Consider the following 22706-nt stretch of genomic DNA (forward strand, 5'->3'; position numbering starts at 1 on the left):
TAATTTTAAACACCCTTTCTGAAAAAACCCCATTCAAAATTATTTCATTTGGCATTGCAAATGTGCGAATTCGTGAAATGAGACCGCAGACTCGCAGGATTTCAATGGTGGTTTTGTAGTTCCAGAGTGTGCTCGTAAATTGCGTATTTTTATGACTACCATTATGTTGTTCAAATATAACTAACGCAGTCGCAGTAGCAGTAGCAGTAGCCGTAGCAGTGGCAGACGTAGCCTGACTAACTGCCAGCCATAACACTTCTATCGCAGGATTACGACATTTATCATAATGCCCTCCGTGAACAGAGCGGAATAAGTGGGCGGATAGAGGTTGAATGTTGTGTGGATATGGGGCGTGGCATGCAAATAATCCACTTGGCTGCTGCATGCATCGCCTGCCTCAAGGGTTCTCACCAGCTTGGGGGATTCGGGGAGAGCCCAAGGATAATCATGAGCAAAACGAGTTTATTAATTCGTTGGAGGAGGAACTCTAAAGCTGCGGGTTTATTAGTCAAAACGACCTTGGCCATTTGGCCATACAGGGAATTTGAGGGAACTAGCTGAGAACAAGTTGCATAAGCAAGTCATGTCCTTTTAATTAAATTTCAGTTGAGATTTTAAAGCTAGTCAGTCGCTCGATATTGGCTTACCAACCAGCTTCATTATGCGAATCCTATACAAAAAAGAGTCGGCCAATTAGTAATGGCTCTTTGAATGGCATTACTGTCCCTGGATGATGGCCCTTCATTTATCAAGTTGCATCCTTGGCTCCGTGCCCTTCTGCTTCGATGTTCCTGCCACTTGGCCACTGGGCTGCAGCTGCCGCAAAACTTTTTAATGGTTAAATAAGCGATGTTGTCCACTGCAGTTTGCTTAATGCCACACAAAAGTTGCACTGATTTTTTGTTTGCAACTTGCAACCTATTCGGACAATTTCGGATAGTAATTGGTTTTAAATGGCAATTTCTCGGGAATAAACATCGGATCAGGGGGTACTTACCACACATAGAGTCAAGAATCAAACCAGAAGAAAACATTTAGGGTTTATGTTTACTTTACAAATACTTTTGATATTTATTGTTCAAGCGTGTAAATAAAGCTTTTTTGCACTTTACTCTTTAATGTTTTTTAATGTATTTCTTTTTGTAAATAAATTGCAATTTGATATAGTTGCAACAACATTTAAGTTCAACTTCTAAGTACCACGTATTCTGTATTTGTGTATGCATATATTCTCCAGACTAGTCCGAAAAGAGTTTATTTATTTTTGTTTCAAAGGTTATGTTTATAATCCCAACTAATCACGAGTCTAAAATACGATCTCAGCTCTATGCAGCCCTAGATATTGGTAATTGGTATTCGTACATTAAAATACAATTAACACTTTGTATTGCGGTTGTTGTGTGTATATTGTAACAATTTTGTAGCTCACTTTTGTGCAACACATGCCTCTCATAGTGTTCGATATTTTACAATATAAATATAAACTATATTAAGTATATTTATATTATATTCTTTGTATTCAATATTCTCTCTATAGGTAATTTAGAACTTATGCCACGCTTTCCCATGATAATATGTACAAATTGTTTAGCAATGTCATGCCAAAGAACTAAATACTTTTCGAAGGAAGAACAATATTTAAGCCTTACCTAGCTATCCTATCCGATAATGTAGACGATCTAACTGGCTAGAGAAACTATTTAAGACTCTAATCAACAAGGACTAATTAATGTTGAGAGCTTTTTGGGTTAAACTGCCGACTTCCGTGAATAAAATGTGTATCACCCGTATGACAATAAGGATAATAATGATAGAAATTTAATCCTAACCATAATCTTATGTCTTGGAAGAATAATACGGCATACTTTAAAAGTTTATTTATTAAGTTATGATAATTTCCTAAACAAATGTTGACCGAAAATCGGTTAATACTCTATTTTGGTATACAAACTGGTACGTAACATTTACTTATAACTTTTTTTGGTACAAACTTAAAAGACCCCTTGGGAAATAATTAAATAAAATTTGTTAAAGGTGTTTTAGAAGTACTTAACATGCAACGATTAAGATATATACTGGATATATTGTGTGTGTCTGTTTATTTATTTATTTTGAACATAACATTGGATTGACCTACTTATGAAAAGTAACAACTTACATGAATAGTATGGAAACACTTTTATAAAGCTTGTGATCTCGATTTAAGTATAGGTTTCTGTTTATATGGCATTTGGACTATGCTTTACTTATGGTTTTATGGTAAAAAGTATTACTAACTTCCATTTGGTTACACATGTACTTTATTTGTCTTCATATCGCTATGGGAAGAATAAAAGTGGCGAATGTGCGGAGCTTTAGTTTCTGAAATTGTAGTTTCGCCATGGGTTTTGGGAAATGGGGGGGTTTTGTGTTAGATATGGAATGTATATTAGTACAATATCAGCTTTGGACCCAAAAGTGCGGTTTTCACATTACAAGCTCACAATGTCTTACACTCGCATGACAAAATATTTTAGAAAATTATCTTTAAAAATGGGAAAGAGTCCTTGATGTAGGAATTTGATCCTTTTTTTAAACTTTTTAAAGAAGCTATTTTTAAAAGATGTATTATTAAAAACTCTAATTTTTAAAGGCAATTTTCTAAAAACATTTTATCTTCGAGTGCCTTGATATAGTGCTCATTGACCAGCAACTTGCTTTTCGTAGTTTGTGACAGATCTATGTGTAAGTACATAGTGCGGCTTTATCCTGGGAACTCCTCGTCCTCGACCCCATCAGACGTCCGTTTCGGTGCTCGACTGGTTCGGATTGTGGTTGTGGTTGGAGGTGGGCAGCGGCGCCTGGTGGGAGAGCTGTTTGTGCAGGGGCGGCGGCAGCGGATGGCCGGCTCCCGGTCCCCCCTCGCTGGGCACCATCAGCGGGAGTGATTTCTGCAGGCAGACAGCGCCCGGGGCCGGGTGCTGCGATCGGGGGCTGGGCGGCGTCGGTGTGGGCGTGGCTGGGATCTGGTGCCAGTTAATACTGTTCTGGGAGGTGACGTTGCGGGTCTTGCGTAGAGGCGGATTCTTCGTCGAGGTGGAGAAGGCCATGCCACGGCGCAGCGGGACTCTGGGGTAGCCACATGAGCGGGAACGACAGGACGAAGGACACGCATTAGCAACGGCGGGTTAGGCGATGGCGATGCGGCAAGGGCGTCGTTAGCGATGAGGCGGAGGCGCAGGATGAGGGTTATGAGAGTTCAGATTCGAGTTCAAGACGATGCACATGTGGTAAGGCGACAGGTAGCAGATTGGAGTTTGTATTTTTTTTTGGGAGAGTAGATGACAGAGACACAGGATACACAAGGGTTACAAACGGCGCAAAAACAGACGGCACTGGAAGGGGTTCTAATCTGTAAGGACACTCACCTCGTGGGGCTCGGCGGCGGGTAGGAAATGCCACGGTGGCTGGGCGACAACAACATGTTGCCCGAGTGGCTCGTTGTGGTGCCGGGCACGAGCAGGGTATTGTTACTACAAGTAGGACAAAGGTTACTGTAAAGAGTACGCTGGCGGTTCGGATACCGATTCGGTCTCATATTCGGATATTTTGGGGGGGAGTGGTGGAAGCAGAAACGGAAACGGAAACGAAAAGGCAAGCAGTGGGCAGGGATAATAATAGTGTAAGTCCTAGTTTGGCGGCAAAAAGGACAACATAAAAGGGGATAACTTCGGTAACCGAAGAACAAAATATCCTGGCTAGGATAGTTTCAACAGAAGTTATATCCTTTAAAGCAGACAATTAAATAAAAAAAAAACAACGGAAACCTTTTCCAGGATATTTTTCAAGTCTTTAAAACATAAACAATTAGCACAAATGAGATTCGGTGTTGCAGATGATTATTAATGGATGATAGAGATCCAAGTCGTACATTTGACAATAAAAATATTTATTTTAAGTTTTTTTCCTTTTATAAAATATAATACGTACTATCTAATAACAGTGTATAAATAAGATGACTAAATGTAAAATTATGGTACAACATAAACAATGTGAGTCCGATCCCATGGAACGATCACACACATGACTGGGCGGGGGGATCTGAGCTGGTGATCTTAGTGACCGGATGATCGGAAGATGAGTGTGGTTTTTGGTGGCGATTTATTTTGTGTGCTTGCTTGCTTGGTTTAGTAAGAAGCTGGTCAATGGTGAGTGGTGCAGTCGGTGGTGCACCCATCTACGCAACTTACGTGTTACTGTGATGCATATTGAGGTTGGGCAGGCTCTGGCCGAGGTGATTCAACGGCTGCACGGATAGCGTATTGGCCGACTTGGAGCACAGTGGACCCATCATGCCCATTTTGGCCTTGTGCAGGCCGCTAATAAATTGCTGGTTGCCCTTTAAGGACACTCCATGGTTGCCTGTTTTTAAGGAAATATTTTCAAGATTTAAACATCAGATTATAACATTAGAATCCTTAAGATTAAAGGCAAGAGATGGTTTACTTACCCGTCATTATGCTGGAGCCCTCGTCACTGGACACCGAGTTTGTCTTTTCAATGTCCACGGATATGTTGCGGGAATCGTTCCACTCCACACTGCCGCTATGGCTGTTGTTTGCACTCGAGACATGGCTGCAGATGGAGGAGTTCAGCGGCGACTTGCGGACACCGAGGGAGTCGGCAGTGCCGCCGCTGATGCCGCTGCCACCGAACCGGAAGCCATCCCCGCCCACCGTACCACTGCCACCGGTGCCACTGCCTCCGCCGCCGGCTCCGCGCTTCAGTCTTTGGTAGATCGTCTTGGCCCGCCACAGGGCGTCGCACCAGTTCTTGGCCTCAGTGCACTGGAGGGTGAACGCCGTGGTGGCCACCTGGAACTCGTTGAGGTACACACAGTTCAGTGTGTTGTTCGGCGCCAGCTGGACGACCAGCTGGTCGGTCAGATACGGTTGCCGGATGACCTTCAGGGCGCCCAGTCCCCGCTTGGCTATGGTCTTGCACACCAGGAGCATGTCGGTCAGGAGAAAGCAGTGCACATCGGATTTGCCGAGGTTGTCCTTGAACTTGTGGTCGCCCTCCATGAAGAGGTGACGCACCTGGTAGGCGGGAACTCCCCGCATGGGAGCACACAGGTCGAACATTTGACTGTGTTGCTTAATAAGCTTGTCCAGCATCTCGTTGTTGGTGTCCTAAATGGTTCACATAGACTACATATTGATTTGGAATAAAATCTTTATACTAACCACCACATCATAGGACTCTATCCGCACCATCACTCCCTTGAGCCGCTCGTTCTCCTGGCGCATCGTCAAGTGGTTGTTGACACTGAACACAAAGTTCTCCACACTATGGATCATCCCGTCAATGGCCTCGATCTCGTCCACGTCGCTCATGTGCTTCTTGATGGCCGCCAGGAGGAGGCTGTACTTGGTCAGGCGTTGCATGGGTCGCACCACAATGTCCGCGAGCCGCAGGCGGTTGCACATCTTCTGCGACTCGCACCACGCCAAATAGGAGGTGAACAGGGCATTGTTCTGGTTCAGTTCCTTGCAGTAGAACTGGCAGGTGCTCTGCTCCGCACAGTAGATCTTTAAAAAATATTATATTTAGTTAAGAAATAGAAACGTAAAGTTTGGCGTGTCCACCTTATAGGGTGCAAAGATGGAGGCGAAGGCTATGAAACCCTCCTGGAAGAAGGCGCATCTCAGAGGCTCATGGGTTATCACACTGTGAGCCACCATGGGATACAGCCACAGGGTCCAGAACTTGATGTTGGCTTCACAAACGGCTCGGACATTGGAGAACAGACGCGCCTGGTCTACATCGATTAGCAGTCTCTCCTCCTGCACAGCCTCCAAGCAGGCCAGGAACAACTGGAAGGCAATCTCCGGTTCACACAAGGATTAGGGGGGGTTTTGTTGGGAAACTTACATCCGTAACGGTTTGGAGGGCGTGTATGTAGTAGACTTCGGTGGTCACCAACTCCCAAATGGCCGTTTGGATCTTGATCTCACTCTCACTCATCGCCTCACTCTCCACAAAGTCGCGCCAGGACTTGTGCATGTCCTGGAGGTAGGCCAGCGAATTGACTAGATCCGGATGATCGAAGGTGAGGCCATCCGGGCGCTGGGGCACTCCGTTCTTGGCATAGCTGTTCAGTAGCTCGCACAGCTGGCTCTGTTGGGGATTCTTGATGCCGAAGATGGAGGACCATCTCTGTTTGATCTGCTTCCCGGGGGCCACGCCCGACTCACTGGTCTCCTCGGTGGAAACGGAGGGCAGCAGTCGGGGTGGCGGTTGTCGGGAGCCCTGTGGAAAATGTTTTATTTAATGGAGAGTTTTGGTAACTATTCTTTTCACTTTAATGAAAACAAAGAAAAAAATTCCGCCCTTTTGGCGTAATTTAATTAAATGTGTATTTTATTTTTCTCCCTATCCTTCTACCTTCAATGGTTTCGAGGAAAACTTACAAAGGAGGCTGCCTTCTGCAGGGGCTTGCGATTGCTGCCACGTTCCGTGATGCAAAGATGGTGTCCAGCCAGGCTCTCCACATCGGTCTGTTCATCCACTGAAACGGGTAGCAGCGAAGGTCCTGCCAAAAGGATAAAGTCAACTAACAAGCTCGAAACGAACACTCTTCGGAGGCATACCTGCATCTAAAAAACTGGGCGTGGGATTATTGTCTGTGATTGTGATCTGTGAGAAGCTAAGGTTCCGCCTACGCAGAGCGTGGCTTAGTGCGTTACTGAAAGGTTTATTCATTTTTAGAAAAATATTTAAAAAAAATCATGTCAAGGACTCACAGTAGAGTTACACCTTTGGTGGCTGGAATAAACTCCTCATCGGGATGCTGCGAGGAGTCCAAACAGAATGACACGGAGAAGAATTCGGAACTTGATACCTAAACGAGGGAATGATACCAATAATATAAGGCTCATTTCCAGGGTTGGTCCTTAAAGTTAAAGCAAAATGTAATCAGAAATCTCAAGGACCAAGCCAATGTCTTGAGAGAGAGCCTCCTCCCCGAAAATGAGCCGCAAAGAAGTCCACTGACAAAAATTACTTTCAACTGTCAAAGCAATCTCGTTGAGTAAGTGTGAAGATTGCATTTTGGGTGGTAAAGGGGGTGGGCAAGGCCGTACTCACCCAGGCCCCTTTAACCCCTTAGCCCCTCCCCTGTCCACCCACAGAAACTACTGAAATAAAAGCAAACATCAAGAAATATTTTCCGTATTTATGTTGGCGGCGGGCAACCAGCCGGAATTCTTCGCTTGGTAAGTGACAGAAACCAAAGAAAAGGAAAGTAAGTCCTTGGAAAGGACGAGGGGAAAGTAGTGGAAAGGGAAAGAGTGTGCGAGCTGGGAAAGTTCTACAAAGAGGACAACAAAACCAAAAACAAGAACAACAACGACAACTTTGCTGATTAAGGCGACAAAGGCAAATAAAGAAATTAAAAATATATCCTTTCGCCCCGCCCATATCCTGCCGCCCGCCCTTCCAACCAAAAGTCACCATCCATCTGTCGAGTGTAATTAGGAGGGCGATTCAACATCTTTTGACAGCCATTCGCGCCCCGGAAAGGATACTCGTCAGGCGCGCGACAAGATATTCTGATTGTGAAGCTTTGGCAATCCCAGGTGATTCTTCAGGTGATTCTCCTTCTCTGACTCACCTCGCTGCGTGTCAGCAGTGGCTTCTTGCGCTTCATGAACGAGGATTTCTTTTTCACCGCCGTCGCACTGGAGGATGTGGGGCAGCCGGCCGGCGAGGTCAAGCCTCCGCCACCGCTCGCTCCGGTCGTGAAGGATGCACTGGTGCTGTAGGGACTCAATGTCGAGGATGTGGCAGCCACCTCCTGGTACTGAAAGTGTTTCGAGCAGGGTATTGCATGAGTGGCTGGGGTGCTGCTGCTACTGCTGGGTGGTTGCTGTTGCTGGTTGGACAGACTTTGGTGGTGCTGGTGCAGGGATCCGGCACTGGAACTGGAGTGTCCAGCACCGAAGCAGGAGGAACTGGCCGTTTTCGTGGTATCGTCGAGCGTCGGAGACAGCGACAGCATCAGCGACGGTGTCCGCCGCACAATCTGCGGTGCCTGGGTGTATATGGTGGGTGGGTGGTGCGGCAGAGGCTGTGCCGGTGGTGGGTGTGCTGTGTGGTGAGGTGGGTGCGATGCAGCCGAGGGGGACGCAGCGACGGCCGCAGGGGATTCGGCCTTCACCGCCTGGGAGGTCTGTCGGGCAAGTGGCCCGATATATCAGCGCGATTTTCAAGAGGTCGGCAAACAAATACATAAAACCCAAAAATTTATAGTTTTGCAAAAAGGATACACAGAGAGAAAGTCATAGGAGAAACAGAAATAGATGGAGAGAAAGAAATAGAACAGAGAAGAGAAGATATTGTGAGTTTTTTGGATTCTTTAAAGATTTTCTATAATATCTTAAGCCAATGGGTAGTTATAGAAAACAAAACTAAAATAATGCTTCTAAAGATTCTAGAAAAAGTTCTACTATAACTAGATTTTAAAGACAGAAATTCTTTAAAACAAAATAATCTTTAAAACAATTAGAGATTTCTATTAAATCTCCAACTTCAGTAATTACCAACCAATGACGAAAAAGAAAAATGAAGACAAGCTTCAGGACGAATCCTGGAAAAGTCACGTTTCGCTTAAAACTGACAACAAAAGACACGGGGCGAGTTTTTCGATGAGTAACTGTTACAAATAGTTTTGTGCAAAAAATAAAAGAACAAATGGAAAAAATAGAAAGTAACTGACTGTGCGTAAATCAATGACAGCAACACACAAAGTGCTTTAGAACAGCAATAAAAAAAAATCTAAATCAAAATAGACAGAAATCAGAGACAGACAGAAACAGCAAGCAAACTAATTTGTTATCAATTTGCGAAAGGACTTCCTCTCGAGGGTCGGGAGAACCCACGAATAGCGAATCTACAGTGGCTACAGTATCAACTACACACTATACACTATACACTATGTGTGCATGCACTGAGAGAATCTATTGAGAAAATCAACCTGAATTACTTAAAAACTTGAATAGTTTTCTCGATAGGTTTCCTCAGTGCACACACACTCTCTAGGCAAGATGGATGTGCTGACTAAGTGGCCAGGCCAAGTCCTAGCCGAGGTTTACCCTCTGGACGCCCCTTAGAGTCCTTGGTCCGCCCACACTTACCACATTGGCCTGCCGGCCCAGCGATGCGGGTGCTCCGGAATTTGCGGCGCCGCCGGCTGTGGCGGTGGCGGTGGCGGAGGCTGCGGTGGTGGTGCTGGTACTGGTGGCGATTCCCGGAGGACCGTGCTGGCAGGCCACAACGCCGGAGTCGAGGCCATCCAAGTGCGTCAGGCTCTTCGATTTCAGCTGCAATGGAAATGGTAACGGAAATCTGTATGTGAGAATCGGTGGGGGAATCATTGGAGCGTGGCGCAGATATTTTATAATTAAATTTTATTCACGTTATCGATGGCTTTTCACATATTGTTTTTATTTGCAATTTTTTTATATGTTCACCCTTCCATGTTCTTTATTCAAATAAAAAATTGCAATTTAAATATAAGCGGATGAATGTTGGCCCTTTATGGTTGCAGTTGCAAGATGAATTCAAAAATATAAATGAATTTTTCAAACGAAAAGTAAAAGATTATAAAGTAAAGCTCTTTATGAATTATTTATATCCAAAATAATCCCCTACTTGAACCTCTGATTTGTTTATAAAACCCAATTTCCTTGACAATGTTGTTTATAGACTCTTGTTTTTTGGAGACATCCAGAAGACTGATTTATTATCGTATCATTAATTTCCAGCCAGTCTGAAGTGCCGCAGGCCAAGTTCCTCTTGTCTGGAAACTGAAAAAGCCTTGCTAGACGTTATCCGGTCACCCTATTGTATATATTCTGTTGTGGTGATTTTGAACATCCCAAGGAGGTCCCACACAAAGCCATCAAGTCACTGTATCCAAGGCACTGTGGAGCCACATCGAATTACTGAATATTTCGCGCTTAATGCAGAGAATAATGTTTTAAATGCTTTTGTCGGCGGGCGTTGCAAGACAATGCGATGCATTTGCCGGGAAAAAATAAATTGCTTGCAGCAGCGTGGCAGGCCGCTTGGGGGAGCTTTGGCTGCTCAAAAGGACTAGAACGAGAACGAGGACGAAGGACTAAGGCAAGGGTAAGGACGAGGGTGAGTATAGTAGTGAACCGTCAGCCAAAAGATGCATCGAGAACAAAAAGATTGCGCCTGCGGCCGAGAGCCCTAGACGTGTCCTCGAAGGTTTCCTGTCCTCGCCTAATGCACTGAGATTACATCAGTCAAGTGCCCCCCAGCTGGCCCAAAGTCAGGGTCCTCCGCCAAGGATCCTCACCCTTCTAGCACTAGCACGTCTCAATGCCTTGCTTTAAATTGCGTTTGACGGAAAAAAACCTTGTGCTTAACTTTACATTAACCACACAAAAGGATCCAAAACAGGACACACTCCCCCGATTTAAAACTAAAATATATTTAAGTATTCTTGGTTAATTACTTTGTATTTTTTTCGGGAATTAATTTCAATTGGATTGCCTAGGGCTTCGTTGGCACATCAAATGGAACTTCCTGTGTGCGGAATGCATGGAATGTTAGCTGCGAGAATTTAAGCTCCGAGACGGATGCCATTTATGCCCCCTGATGCCGCTAATCATCAGGCCATAGCCAAGGACCAAAGGACCGGGAAGAGGGCAGGGGCACAGAGGACCACCCAAAGGGCGCCCAAGGATACGCTATCCTGGTCTGGTCTTTGGCATGGTCTTTTATTTCTGCTGACGACAATATTTCACATTCTGTTTTGGCAATTTCCAGCTGGCGGCCCTCATCCTGCCGCGACTTTTCCTTGCCCTTTCACAGTGACTCTGGTTTATGTTTTTGTTTCCGGTTATATTGTGAATTGTTCGCCCACTGCGGCATGGCTGAAGGTCTCTAGTTATCCTTAAGGGTATATAGGTCCTTAAGAAAGTTTGAAAAAAAATCGAAACTAAAACAAAATAATCCGAAAAGGATTTTAGAGATACAAAGCTATCCAATGAGAGACTTTTGTATTACAACCCATATTAGAATTACAGGATAACTTCTAGTCTAATGCTTAGTTATCCTTAACTTTTTTCGGTTTGCCTGACTTGGACGCTTAGCTCCGGTTGGCATTTAGCTTCCCACACGAGAAATTTAGTTTCAGGATCTCATAAAATGAACACTTTACCATTGTAGAGTTCCAGTTGCGGAAATAATAATTCCTTTTTGTATATATATTCAGTATGAATAGTGCAATGCGGCTATAAATAATTCACTCTATTATCCTGTTACTACACATTCTACATAACGTTGCCAACGTGATTGCCTAATCATTGGATGCCAAAGTTAACACGGGCTCGGTTAAAATATATATACTGGTTGGGAAACTTTGCTGTTAACATGGTTACTTGAAGGGGTCAGTGTTTGGCAAAAGAGGACAAGGACCGAGGTCGACGAGGACACGTAACATGGAAAATCACTTTGGGTCCTTTAACTTAGACGTGGCTAACAAATGATGTTTCCGGCGACTAAGTTTACAATAATCTTAAAGATGGCTCCTGCTACTGGTTTTTGGCCAGGCTGGCATTTTTATTAGGCCAGTTATTCACTTTGCTTATTTTTCTCGTTTTGCCATAATTGTTTTCATCCTGTTTTCTATGTCCTTGAAGACGGCATGCCACTAATAGGATTAGATTTTGTTATAAACGTACCAAATTATGATTATGGCCAAGTATGTAGTAGGAGTGTGCCGAATGAATGCCATGAATGCTGTAATGGAATGACGATAATCTGAATAGAGATATTCTTTGGGAAATGAAAGCATTTTGTCGGATGGCGGCTTACAGAACATACTGTTGCCACTGTGGCAAGTTGGCGGACAAATACAAATCGCTGGTGCAATTTATTGCTTCACTGCACTTGCGTTAATGCCCCTAAGTACGGCTCGGCGACAATTGAAATGCCACTCCCCATGCCACCGCCCCCAACCAGACATTCCTGCGCCAATGCACACGCACTCGCATTAGTTTCTATGCAATCACACTGCGTATACGTAATGTGAAATATCTCCATTAGAATATTTATGAAAGTATTCCATGGCTGCGACCAGAGTCGCTTTTATTGCAATTCCATTCGACCATAAAATCTATGGGCGAACTTTATGGAATTTATGCATTCGAAAGCGAAAAATTAAAGCTCTCGATTAAGAATATTTTATTAGATAATAAACAATTAATTGGTTTGAATATTTCCCAAGGTAGGAGATGTTGAATTTTAAAGAAAATTAAATAATCAAAGGATATAAGATGCAAGATAAGAGAACTTATAAGATGAAACTTAAACTAATGCCTTAAATCAAGATTTAACTTCAAAGAAAATAAAAACCATTTATGGCCCGGTTTTAAAGCCACTTTCCAGCTGCAGGCTCATTTCCGGGCTTACGTCATACGGCCGTAGCAAATTATATATCCGTGTTTTTCGCGGGTAATTCCGTAATTTAATATCCGAACTTAAAACACAAACATGAGCACGGAGAAGCGAATCAACAGAAGGAAATAAAACAAAAATACGAGCGGACATAAGAGTGAAAATATGTTTATTCTCATTTCGCAAAGTAAACATTTGATTAGGGCCGCGCATAATTTGTTGACCATCTGCAGGACTCGGCCGACGTGGCCAAGAGGACTCCGCGCGGACTCACCTGCAGCTTGCTGTTCGGCGGCGACACCACCAGGCAGATCTTCATGGTCGCCCGCAGGAACTCCTCGCGCTTTGTACTCAGGTCAGGGGTCACAGAACCGGGTGACGTCACCGCCGCCTGCTTCAGCGGCGCCCTCTTTGGTGACGTTACGCTGGGCAGGAAGGGATTCAGGCTCCGCACTAGGCTGGCGGAGTTGAACTTGCCGCTGCTACTGCCCTCGTTGCTGCTTACTGAAGGGGGTGAGCCACTGTGGTGGCCGCTTCCGCCCTGCTGCTGTTGGTGGTGCAGCAGTCGGGTGGGTGAGTTCAGGCTGAAGAGCTTGCGGCGGTGCCTGCCCGGCGTGGAGGAGGAGCTGGACGCGGGACTGGGACTCGGTCCGGGCGGGCAGCTGGCGCCTCCCTCGCTGTGCGTCGACTCCTGCGATCCGGCGCGACTGTACGAAGGAGTGGGCAGCTGGGCGGAGCGCGAACCCGCTCCGTACTTCACCGAGGTCACATTGCCGTCTAGTTCCTCCCCCACGGCGTCGCCTCCGAGGCAGCCACCGCCCTCCACCGCCTCGTCCTCGTCGTAGGTGCTGTGGTACGTCCTGGCCGTGATCTCCGGCAGAAAGGGATTGTTCGGCGAGGTCAGAGTGTACTGGTAGTAGGTGCCCGCTCCGCTGCTGGTCTCTGCCGGCAGCATGCCCTCCGTCTCCTCGGGCGTGCTCTCCTCGGGGAATGAGCTGCCCTGGAAGTCGTGGCCCCCGCCCACTCCACTGCTGCTGGAGAGGTAGGCGCCGAGTTGCTCCCATTCTCCGGAAGAGGAGTTGTGCGAGGACACGGTGAAGCCCTCGTTGGAGTGGCCCTGACAGCTCCTGGAGCTCTCGTTGCTGCTCTTGAAGAGGAAGTTCTGGAGTCGGGTGAGCCGTATGGAGCTGCTCTCGCTGGTGAGGCTGCAGCTCCGGCTGCTGTTTGCGGGTGCGGATGTGGTGGCTGGCTGCTGATCGCTGCGGTTGCTGCTCTGGGTTTCCAGTCGCCGTCTATCTCGTTCTTGGTTTTCGTTCGACAATGATGCTGCTCCTGCGGAGCCTGCCCCTGTTCCAACACCTGTTCCTGATCCTGCACCTGCTCCAGCGCCTGCTCCTCCTCCCGATACTGTGCTCACTTCGCCACCCATGGAGGCCCAATAGAAGACACTCGTCTGGGAGCCGCTCAGCTCACCCAGCTCACAGCTGCTCTCCAAGGAAGTGCTCGAATTGGTGGTGGCGACGCTACTCAAATGCTGGTAGGCGTACTCCGGCGGTGTGCACTCGTCGGGGCTGTCCAGCAGCAGGGCGGGGTTTATGTGGCCACCGAGACCCACTCCCAAGCCCAAGCCCGGCAAGTTCAGGTGGCTGAAGGCGAAGGGCAATCGATTGTTGTTGTCGGTCTGCGGCGGGGGCGTGGCCCGGCTTTTGGCCCGCAGCTCCTCCGGCGTGGGATCCTGACGCTTGATCTCCAGGGATCGATGCTCGCCGCGTCGGAAAGATCGGCGTAGTCGCTCGGCGAACTTGGACTGCTGCTTGGGGGGCTTCTCCTTGGGCGGCTTGTCGTGCTTGCCGCCGGACGAGTCCTTGGACCGTCCCAGCAAATTGGTCCTTTCAGTCTTGTCCTCCTTGTCGAGGAGTTTCTCGTGCATATCCCCCGAATGGGCGGTGGCCCGGTCCAAGGCCGGGCGCTGTTTGGTGGCTAATGTAATCGGTGGCGCCGCAAAGCCACCACCCATTACGGCCGCCCTTCGCCGTGGTGGTTGGTGGTTCTCGTTTTCCGGATGGGTGTCCCAACGGATTATCCCTAATTTAGATGCTAGCTGGTCGCTGGTAATCGTAAGTAGTTACTCACTAAATCGTTAATTTATAAAGCGTTGATTTTCCCCAAGATACACGTTAAGATGTATGTCGTTTGTTTCGATTAACACTAAGTACGTTTAAAGCGATATTATCTAAAATTAGTTTTTCCGTTTATTGCTTATACTATGTTTTTAATGTTCGTTGGTTTGCTGAAATTAAAGGATAAATGAATCAGGATAAAGATTAACTATTGATGTTATTTTTTTTTGGAATTTTTATATCAAGGAGTGAGTGCTTCAAAGTTGAGGTCCCTTTAAGTAGCTAATCAGTTGTGTCAAGGACTACTAACTCTCTCTGTAAAAAATTTGCATGTCCTTGCTAAATGCAAATCACCACTTTCCGGGCAAATCAATTTAGGATAATCCATTCAGCCATAATATTCAAGCGTTATTGCTATTTTTCGCCCTTCGATTTGTGTATGCAAGTTTTAAAGTTTTCGGTTGTTATGGAAATTGGGGAAACGTGTTAGCATTTCAAATGAGAGAACGTCGAGGAGCTTGGCCCCGGGGCTTTGAAATTATTTCCCGGTTGAGTCCGGGCTAGGTTCTGGCGGGATGCGAGATGCGAGAGATGCCAAGCGATTGCCAATCGATTGCCAAATCCAAAAAGTTTAATCAATGTGCATATTTTGGCTGTCAACCGATTGGCAAAACTGAATTAATCAGCCAGAATCGGAAAGCAATATCTGGGCGGAGGATACAAGTCAGGACACAAGCCAGGATGTCAGGACGTCAGGATGCTGTAGTTTCATCAACGAGACCATTTAATTAGTGAGTTGGCAAGCTGAACATCTAAATCACGAATTCAGAGCAATAATATTTACTTTATTTCGTTTTTACAGATTAGACCCTATATTTTGTTTGGTTTTCCGTTTACATTTCAGGTCCTTTATTGATTCCTAATGCCTCACCGGGTCACGTCCTCGGCCTAATCGTGCATTTATATTCGCAACCTAACTTTAAGATCTCCCTTTTTTTTTGGATATACCTATTTTCTTGTTTTTCCTAGAGGTTCCTGCCCGGTAGAAGGGGTGGCCAAGAAAACTTGGCCATAAAACGGGCCAGAAAACTTTATTGTTATTAATATTATTTGCACATAAATATAACAGTAAATAAACATACAAAGTGCGTAATGTGTGGCAGGTCGAGAGTTGACAGCCAGCCTGCCACACAGCGTGCCCCTGGCTGTTGCAAATAAATCATTGCACACGCCTGGACGCCTCTCGAGCACGCAACGTGCCTCCATCCAGTCCTCAGTCCTCAATCCTAAAGCTTTTCCCAGCCAGGAGCCAGAGGATAGGACCTGTGTGCTGTTCACCAGAGCAGGGGCGTTGTTTAGGCCAAAATAATGTATAATTAAGCTGGCCCGAAACACCGAGAGTTCAGCCGGGCCTTTAATAAAGCCAACCATCTTTCATGCCACGCACACATGGACAGGGGGGCAAGGGGTGGTGCTGACAGGTCAGGGGGTGGAGTTTTTTGGATGGGTGGTGTATATGGGTCACCCCTTTTGGAAAGCTGGCATCTAACAAGTTATTTTCAATTAAGTGTTCTTAACACGTTGCCTAATCGACAGACATGCTCCCCCGGGTCCTGGCTTGCTCCTGCTCCTGCCGGCTTGCTCCTAATCACATTATTGCAAAGCCAAAGGATACCCACATCCTCACACTAAAGGTCGAGCAAAAACAGTGACATGATGTGATTTCATCTTGTTTTGGCCAGAATTTGCACTGGGAATTTTTCCTTCCTCTCCAGGGGTTTCAAGCTTAAACTTTTTCTACAAAAAAAACGTAGCACTGGCACTATCCTGGCTTTTGGAAATAAAGCATACCGACTGTATTCTCGTCCCTGCATAATTGCTGTCTATTGCTAAACCAATTTAAACATGCCGTGCCACAGGACTCGGTGTGGCACGAGCTCCCAAATTCGTTTTATCACGGCATGGCGGAATCGCAGAACGTTTAAAGATAACGAACATGTTTTTTCGCCTCACTCCAGCCTCACTCCACCTCTTAAATGAAATTAAATGTGTGTCTTGCGATAAAATTTTATATTCAAAGCCTCGCGGCACGGGGTTTTGGCGAAGGGGGTGACCCCAATGAGGCAGCGAGTTCAAGGCGCTTTTCAATTCCGCCGACACCACCGCCACGACAAGAACAACTAGCCGCCGTCATTTCCGCTGCCTGTCAGAGCAGCAACAATTTAATTTTTATTGTTATGATGTCATCAGCATAAGAACCCGCAGCCCATGCCATTTCCAGGCGCCCCCCCTGATTCCACAACCCAGTGGGGCAGCCCTATCCTGGGACCTTTTTGCGATATCGAAAGCCTCGCTGACGCACTCGGAAGACGTGAATCACATACAAATTGCCGGTGCCGATGCCGTAGCCTCAAAGTGGCAGAAAGTCTTACTAAAATAGGCACTACTATGTCCCCACCCGGCGGCCCGGAGGCGTCCATGAGCGATTTATGCCGCGGCAGGATTTACTCGGCACGCTGACCAGCCGATAAGTTGATTTTCGCTACAGTAAAGGCTCCCTCTATTCTAAGCTCTCAAGGACTCTTGCCCTAGGAAACCAAGGTTATATTTTAAGACACACCACTGTATATAGACACTCGTCAGAATCTTATAGGTTGAGTTAGAAATATGCCCCCCGGCGTGGCCCAGGCTCGTGAACATTATTACGATGCCAGGCCAGCTTTTATGTGGCTGTGGTAATGTAACATTTTGCTGAGCAATCAAAAGGCGCACCAAAGTTTCCAAGTTCGAGGGGTGGTAGGTATGTAGCCGGAGCTGGAGAACCGCATCCACCTGGCCAACTTGCAGCGGGCGTTTGATCGATAAACCAGGCCAAAAGCCAGCCAAGTCGAGGCCTTTCTCTCGCCAATTGTGGCAGGCAACCAACCAACCAACCGTCCCGTGTCAGTGGCAAAGTTTAATCTTTGAAGCCGGCGACACATCGGGGGCCCCTAAATTGATTTTTAAAGTTATCAGAGTGAACCGTATAGCCTGCGATAGGTCTGTGATTTATGCAAAGAGGTGGCTGCTAACTTTTGCTGCTAACCGGCGGGGGCTGTCGATTCTTTACCAATCGGGTCAAAGTGCAGAGTGCAAACACAAACTGACAACTGGTCCCAAAAGAAAACAAAACAATGCCCATCCATCATGTTGCTATCAGGGGGGTTTAAGGTTTTCTATCAAAACACTAAAAACAAAGAACCAAAACTCATTGAAAAAAATCATTATAAAAATTATTCAAAATGTATTGGAAAGGGGCAGTATCCTGTAGGACATTTTCTGATTATTGTTTCTTTAAAGGACTATTTGATTTTTTTCTTTGTGCACCCACTCCTTGATGATTGCCACCTGAACTTACTCACCTGGGTTGGTTCATTAATGGGACCTCTTCAATTCTGATTCTGATTCCGATTCCGATTTTTGTTTCTTCTTTTTTCGAGTCCTTTTCCTTTTGTTGAGTCGTTGTTGTTTCTGTTGTTGTTGCTGCTGCTGCTTCTGCCTCCTGCCGCACATTTATTTTTGCAATTTGTTTGCCTCCCACTGGGTTGGTTTTGTTTGTTTGTTTGTTTGTTACTTTGTTGGCTTTGTTTGTTTTGCTCTCACACGCGCGCCAACCCACTAAACACCCGCACTCTTACATCTAAACACTCGCGTTAAGTACTTGGGCACAGTACCTGTACTTTAATCTATATCTGTAACTGCACAAATACCCGTATATGTATCTGTAGCTGTAAGTGAGATGAGTCCTGGCAGCAGGATGAAAGCTACGTAAATGAGTTTATTGCCGGCAATAAGCAAAGTTAATGCGCCTGCACGAGAGGCATCGATGCAATATATCATCTGGATTCGAGTCGTTACCTTGAAAGAGACAGAACACAGGTGAGGGGAGGTTAGTGAAAAGTCAGATATATACACATATCTATATATAACCAAAAATTCTTTGACTTCATTTGGGAAAGTGCCTTAAATCGAGAACCTTATATCTTATTTTATAGGAAATTGTTTGTACAATAGTCGCTGAAAAGTTTATCTCACGCTTGTATCAAGCCCAGTATCGTGTTCTTCCGAGTACACTAAAGTCAACAAGAGTTGGCACGAAGACCCAGAGACCCGGAGACCCACAGCTGGAGAAGCCACAACACAATTACGGGCTACTTGGCTGGCGTGCGGCCCGTAGTCAGATTACTCATTGCACGTGGAAGGTACGAGTAGCAACAGCCATTCAAGACAGCTGACGTTCTTTCTACGGAGGGGTTCTGGTAGAAGAAGGATAATAAACTTTTAAATTTCTCAACCAACTGGCACAGAAAAAAAAGGAGAATAATTTAATGAAGTAAACAGAAGAATTGGTTTATAAGAAAGTCTATAGAATTCTAGACAATACAAGTTTAAAAGCCTATACATAACTCCATTAAATTATTCAGCTCCTAAAGGATGTTTCAACATCTTTCTGTTTGTTCAAGTCAAGGTGTTAATTATGTTGATTAAGTTTTAATCATCCACAAGCTTCAAGCTCTCATTTGCATTCATAAATTGCTTAAGACCTATAAATAATAGCAACAAGAAAGGCGTTGAGCTATAGTGTGTAATAATGGAATAAACAAATCTCAGTGCTCTCATCAAGCAAACCCATTTCCATATAATCCCCATGTGGCTGGGGGACCCACCCACAGAACGCCCCTGAAATGTTATGCAAAAAACAAAAATTCAATTTCAATTCAATTAATCACGCTTGATTACCACCAATAATGGCCAACAGCATCAGCCAGAACACCAAGGCAGTAGACAGCAGACAGCCATCTGGTTGGCAGGACTCTGACAGAAGTGACTAGAGAGCCACTAGTCGACTAGCCCGATTCCCCAGTGCAATCCACCCTCTGGCTTTTGTCCTTGGCTTGCAACTGCTTCCCAAGCCGTTTTTTGTTTACCACTTTGCACATTCTGCTGTCAAATTTGTTGATTTATAGTTCCCGATGTGGCCTGAACAATGGCTCTATAGCGGGGGCGGTCTGTCTGATGACAGAAGGGCGCCAAGCCAAAAAAAAAAAGAAAGTTTGTAAATACGCTAGAAATGCCAAGACCTTAAGGATACCTGACAGTCTCTGCAGCAGATTATGTCTTTGATTTTCAGCTACAAATAATAATAAAGTTTATCTTATATTGATATGTTATATCACTCTGACAAATCTTTCCTTTTAATCCCTCAAGACAGACCAATACTTTGGCAACAAACAACAATCAAACTTGTTAAGTTTCTCAAAGTTTAAGCCAGAAACCAAACTGTAGCCAACAATATACCCTTATAGCTGAAGAGTACCTCGTATAGAAAAATGTGGGGGAAAAACAGCAAACCTCGAAAGCAAAAACCCAGAACTAGGACCAGGCCCTGCGATAAAACCGAAAAAACTAAAAAGAACACAGAGGGAAAAAGTCGGCCAACAATTTCAATGACAATGCGGCAGTTTGTTTTCCACTTGGCTTTTGTTGTGGTGCAGTTTCGATTTTTTTTTTTGTTTTTTGGGGAGGAGGCCCAGAACTAGGCTCGTCAAGTGGCGAATGGTTTTTGGCAGAATGCGATTAGGCTCTACCTGGGATAGTTTCCCCGCCCAGCTGCCCGGTTGCCCGTCCGTCCATGTGAGGTCCTGTCGATAAATCCAGTCGAGTGCACAGCGTCGTCGGAAGTGTGCGAGTCTGCCCGCAGAGCAAAGATTGAATATATACCCGCCAGCCATCTAGCCATCCAGCCAGCATACAAATCCATCCGTCCGTGTGTCCGAGTGAATGGCAGGGGCTCAGGACCTGTCCCAGCACTCATACCCGTACCGGAGATTCATCCGCAGACGACCGCAAACAAACGCCGCTCATTTGCAGGCAGCTCGCATTCGCATTCGCATTGGCTTCTGGCTCCTCTGGTCCGGGTTCGAGGTTCGAGTCCTGGCCCGGGTCCTGGTCTGGGTCTGGGTCTGATGTCAGGGCCGGAATCCGATGTGCAGATGTGTTTGATGAGGCCGGAGATAATCGTTTGGCAATTGAATGAGTTCCCCATGTCGGAAATTGGGGGGCGGAGAGTATGGATTTTTGCCAAAGTTCTGCACTATGACCACCCAATTTTTTTTTAAATTTAAAAGTTTGGAATTTAAAGGATGTTTCTTTTTGATTTAAGAACAATTTTTTTAATGGCAGGTGCTATTTATAGTTCTACGAATTGTTTGGCGTGCTCCTTGAGAAAGAGACAATATGGACATGCGAGAGAAAATATGGTTCCCAGCGAAGGCTATATCTACCCAAAAGACAGCCCATTCTTTAGCAGAAGAATACCTGAAAGGAATGGTGGATAGGTTCTCCACAAAACTACATCCAAATCCAGCAACAAAATATTTTGTGGAATTTTTATTAAATTTTCCAGAAGATCCTCTTTAAAAACTACGAAGAACGCATGCCCGAGACAATATGGCTTACATTAAAGGTTATATCTCAACCAATAATCATTTAATTCTAAAGCGGAATACCGAAAAAAAGGTTCTAGGAATAGATTCTCCATTAGTATACATCAAAATCTAGGCTCAAGGATCACGGAATCTAGGATCTGATTTTGATCTCATAATCTTCCTAAACTTGTACCAAATGCATGGAAAGGACAGGCTTATCATTTTAATTCCTATCTAACTACACATTGTAGAGTGTATTTTAATTCATTGGCTTTAAAGTAGTAAAACAAAGCCCTAACCACTACAAACATGTAACTTTTAATGTTTTCATAAACTTTTACAAATGGGAACATCGGCTCTAATAAAGTCAAAGTTTTATTCATGGCCATACTTGACTTTTGCAATTTAGATTTGATTTAAAGGGTGGGGATACCCCTCCCCAAACTCCCAAAACTCCCACACTTCCGGCATAATTCTGCCACAAACGGGGCCACTAAAAATTTCCAAATTGGCCAAATGAATGGACCTACTTTCGAGTGGCTTTAACCCCAATGCAGTGGCCATTATTAAAAGTAAGCGAGCCACACGCCGGCGATCGTTGACCACCCCGGTCTGGCCTGGCCTGTTCTGGTCTGGTATTGGGTAGGGTCCGGGCCCGTCCATAAATAACGGCAAAACAGTCAGATAAATTCGCAGGAGCTATAAACAAGCTACTCCAGTGGCGGGCCGCCACCTCCCGCACTCCTCCAGCGAAATCGATTTAAATGCTTCGTTTGCGTGTTTTGTGTCCTGGGCTCTGCTGCTCTGAGCTGCTTGCCGGTGTTACCTTGAAGTCTTTATGTAACTTCTATAACAGTCCGGTGGTCCTCCCAGGTCCTGTAGTCCGTTCCCGTGCATTGTGTCCTGGTTATAGCCGCTGCCGATGCCGCCACAAAGCAAATTTCCATGCTAAATAGCCCGACACGTGGCATCTGCCGTTCTCGACCGCGTGCACCATTTTGATTGGCGTTTGATAAGAAGCAAGGACTCCAGGGGAAGCCAAAGACCCAGGCCAGGCCAGACCATGCCAGGCCAGGAACCGGGGGAGCTGGACACCGGAGCGGAACGGAACGGAGGCGCCAGATAAGGGCCAACCACCACCAGCACGGCTGTAAGGCTATAAGGATACAAGGATACACTTTCCGTGTGCGCTGCATTGCTTTTCGAACAAACAGATTTTACGGCCACTAAAGTCGAGGGAAAGCGGCACGCAAGGATAATTAGGGACTTTGATGGGCAAGAAATTTTTGATTTCAACTTTAAAGGCTTAACATTGTATAACTTGGGTATTTGGAACTCTTTGTATTCTTTTTTTTTTTGATACAAAAAGAGCTTATTGCATTTGCGTGACAGAAACGGAAACTATTAGCAGTTTCCCTCGTCCCTTCTCTGGGGAGTTAGTTAAGCTCTTGAAAGATTTTCGCACAAACGTGCGAAACATGAACCAATTTCTGAACCAATTGCCAACCAACTGTTATGGCAAACAGGAACGTGGCTTAAACACTTGCATATAAAAAGCAATTGTTAACAAAAGTATAAGGGTTCTATAGTTTAAAAGCTTAATAATACTATAAAGTGTACAACAGACACCTGGCAGACTCCTAATACC

The 22706-nt window shown here is 45.5% G+C and overlaps 1 protein-coding gene across 8 annotated transcripts in view; it reads right to left on the reverse strand.

The window, feature by feature from the left end:
• Positions 1 to 1106: 1106 nt before the first annotated feature.
• The window catches only part of LOC108130175 (rho guanine nucleotide exchange factor 5), a 42238-nt gene continuing 20638 nt past the window's right edge, over positions 1107 to 22706 (reverse strand). For 3 of the 8 annotated variants that reach the window (XM_070279564.1, XM_070279565.1, XM_070279566.1), the window contains 12 exons: positions 9177 to 9362; positions 7655 to 8212; positions 6786 to 6883; positions 6633 to 6727; positions 6453 to 6574; positions 5914 to 6291; positions 5628 to 5855; positions 5226 to 5570; positions 4490 to 5171; positions 4230 to 4401; positions 3408 to 3512; positions 1118 to 3108 (listed from right to left, as the gene is read on the reverse strand). In XM_070279564.1, the coding sequence (XP_070135665.1) occupies positions 2775 to 3108; positions 3408 to 3512; positions 4230 to 4401; positions 4490 to 5171; positions 5226 to 5570; positions 5628 to 5855; positions 5914 to 6291; positions 6453 to 6574; positions 6633 to 6727; positions 6786 to 6883; positions 7655 to 8212; positions 9177 to 9362 (3303 nt within the window). In that variant the 3' untranslated portion in view covers positions 1118 to 2774. Of the gene's footprint in view, positions 3109 to 3407; positions 3513 to 4229; positions 4402 to 4489; positions 5172 to 5225; positions 5571 to 5627; positions 5856 to 5913; positions 6292 to 6452; positions 6575 to 6632; positions 6728 to 6785; positions 6884 to 7654; positions 8213 to 9176; positions 9363 to 12745; positions 14762 to 17992; positions 18308 to 22706 lie in introns of those variants that run through there. The other 5 variants (XM_017248523.3, XM_017248524.3, XM_017248525.3 and 2 more) reach the window with 5 other exon arrangements.

This window comes from Drosophila bipectinata, chromosome 3L (genome assembly GCF_030179905.1).
Source record: "Drosophila bipectinata strain 14024-0381.07 chromosome 3L, DbipHiC1v2, whole genome shotgun sequence".
NCBI classification, from domain to species: Eukaryota; Metazoa; Arthropoda; class Insecta; order Diptera; family Drosophilidae; genus Drosophila; species Drosophila bipectinata.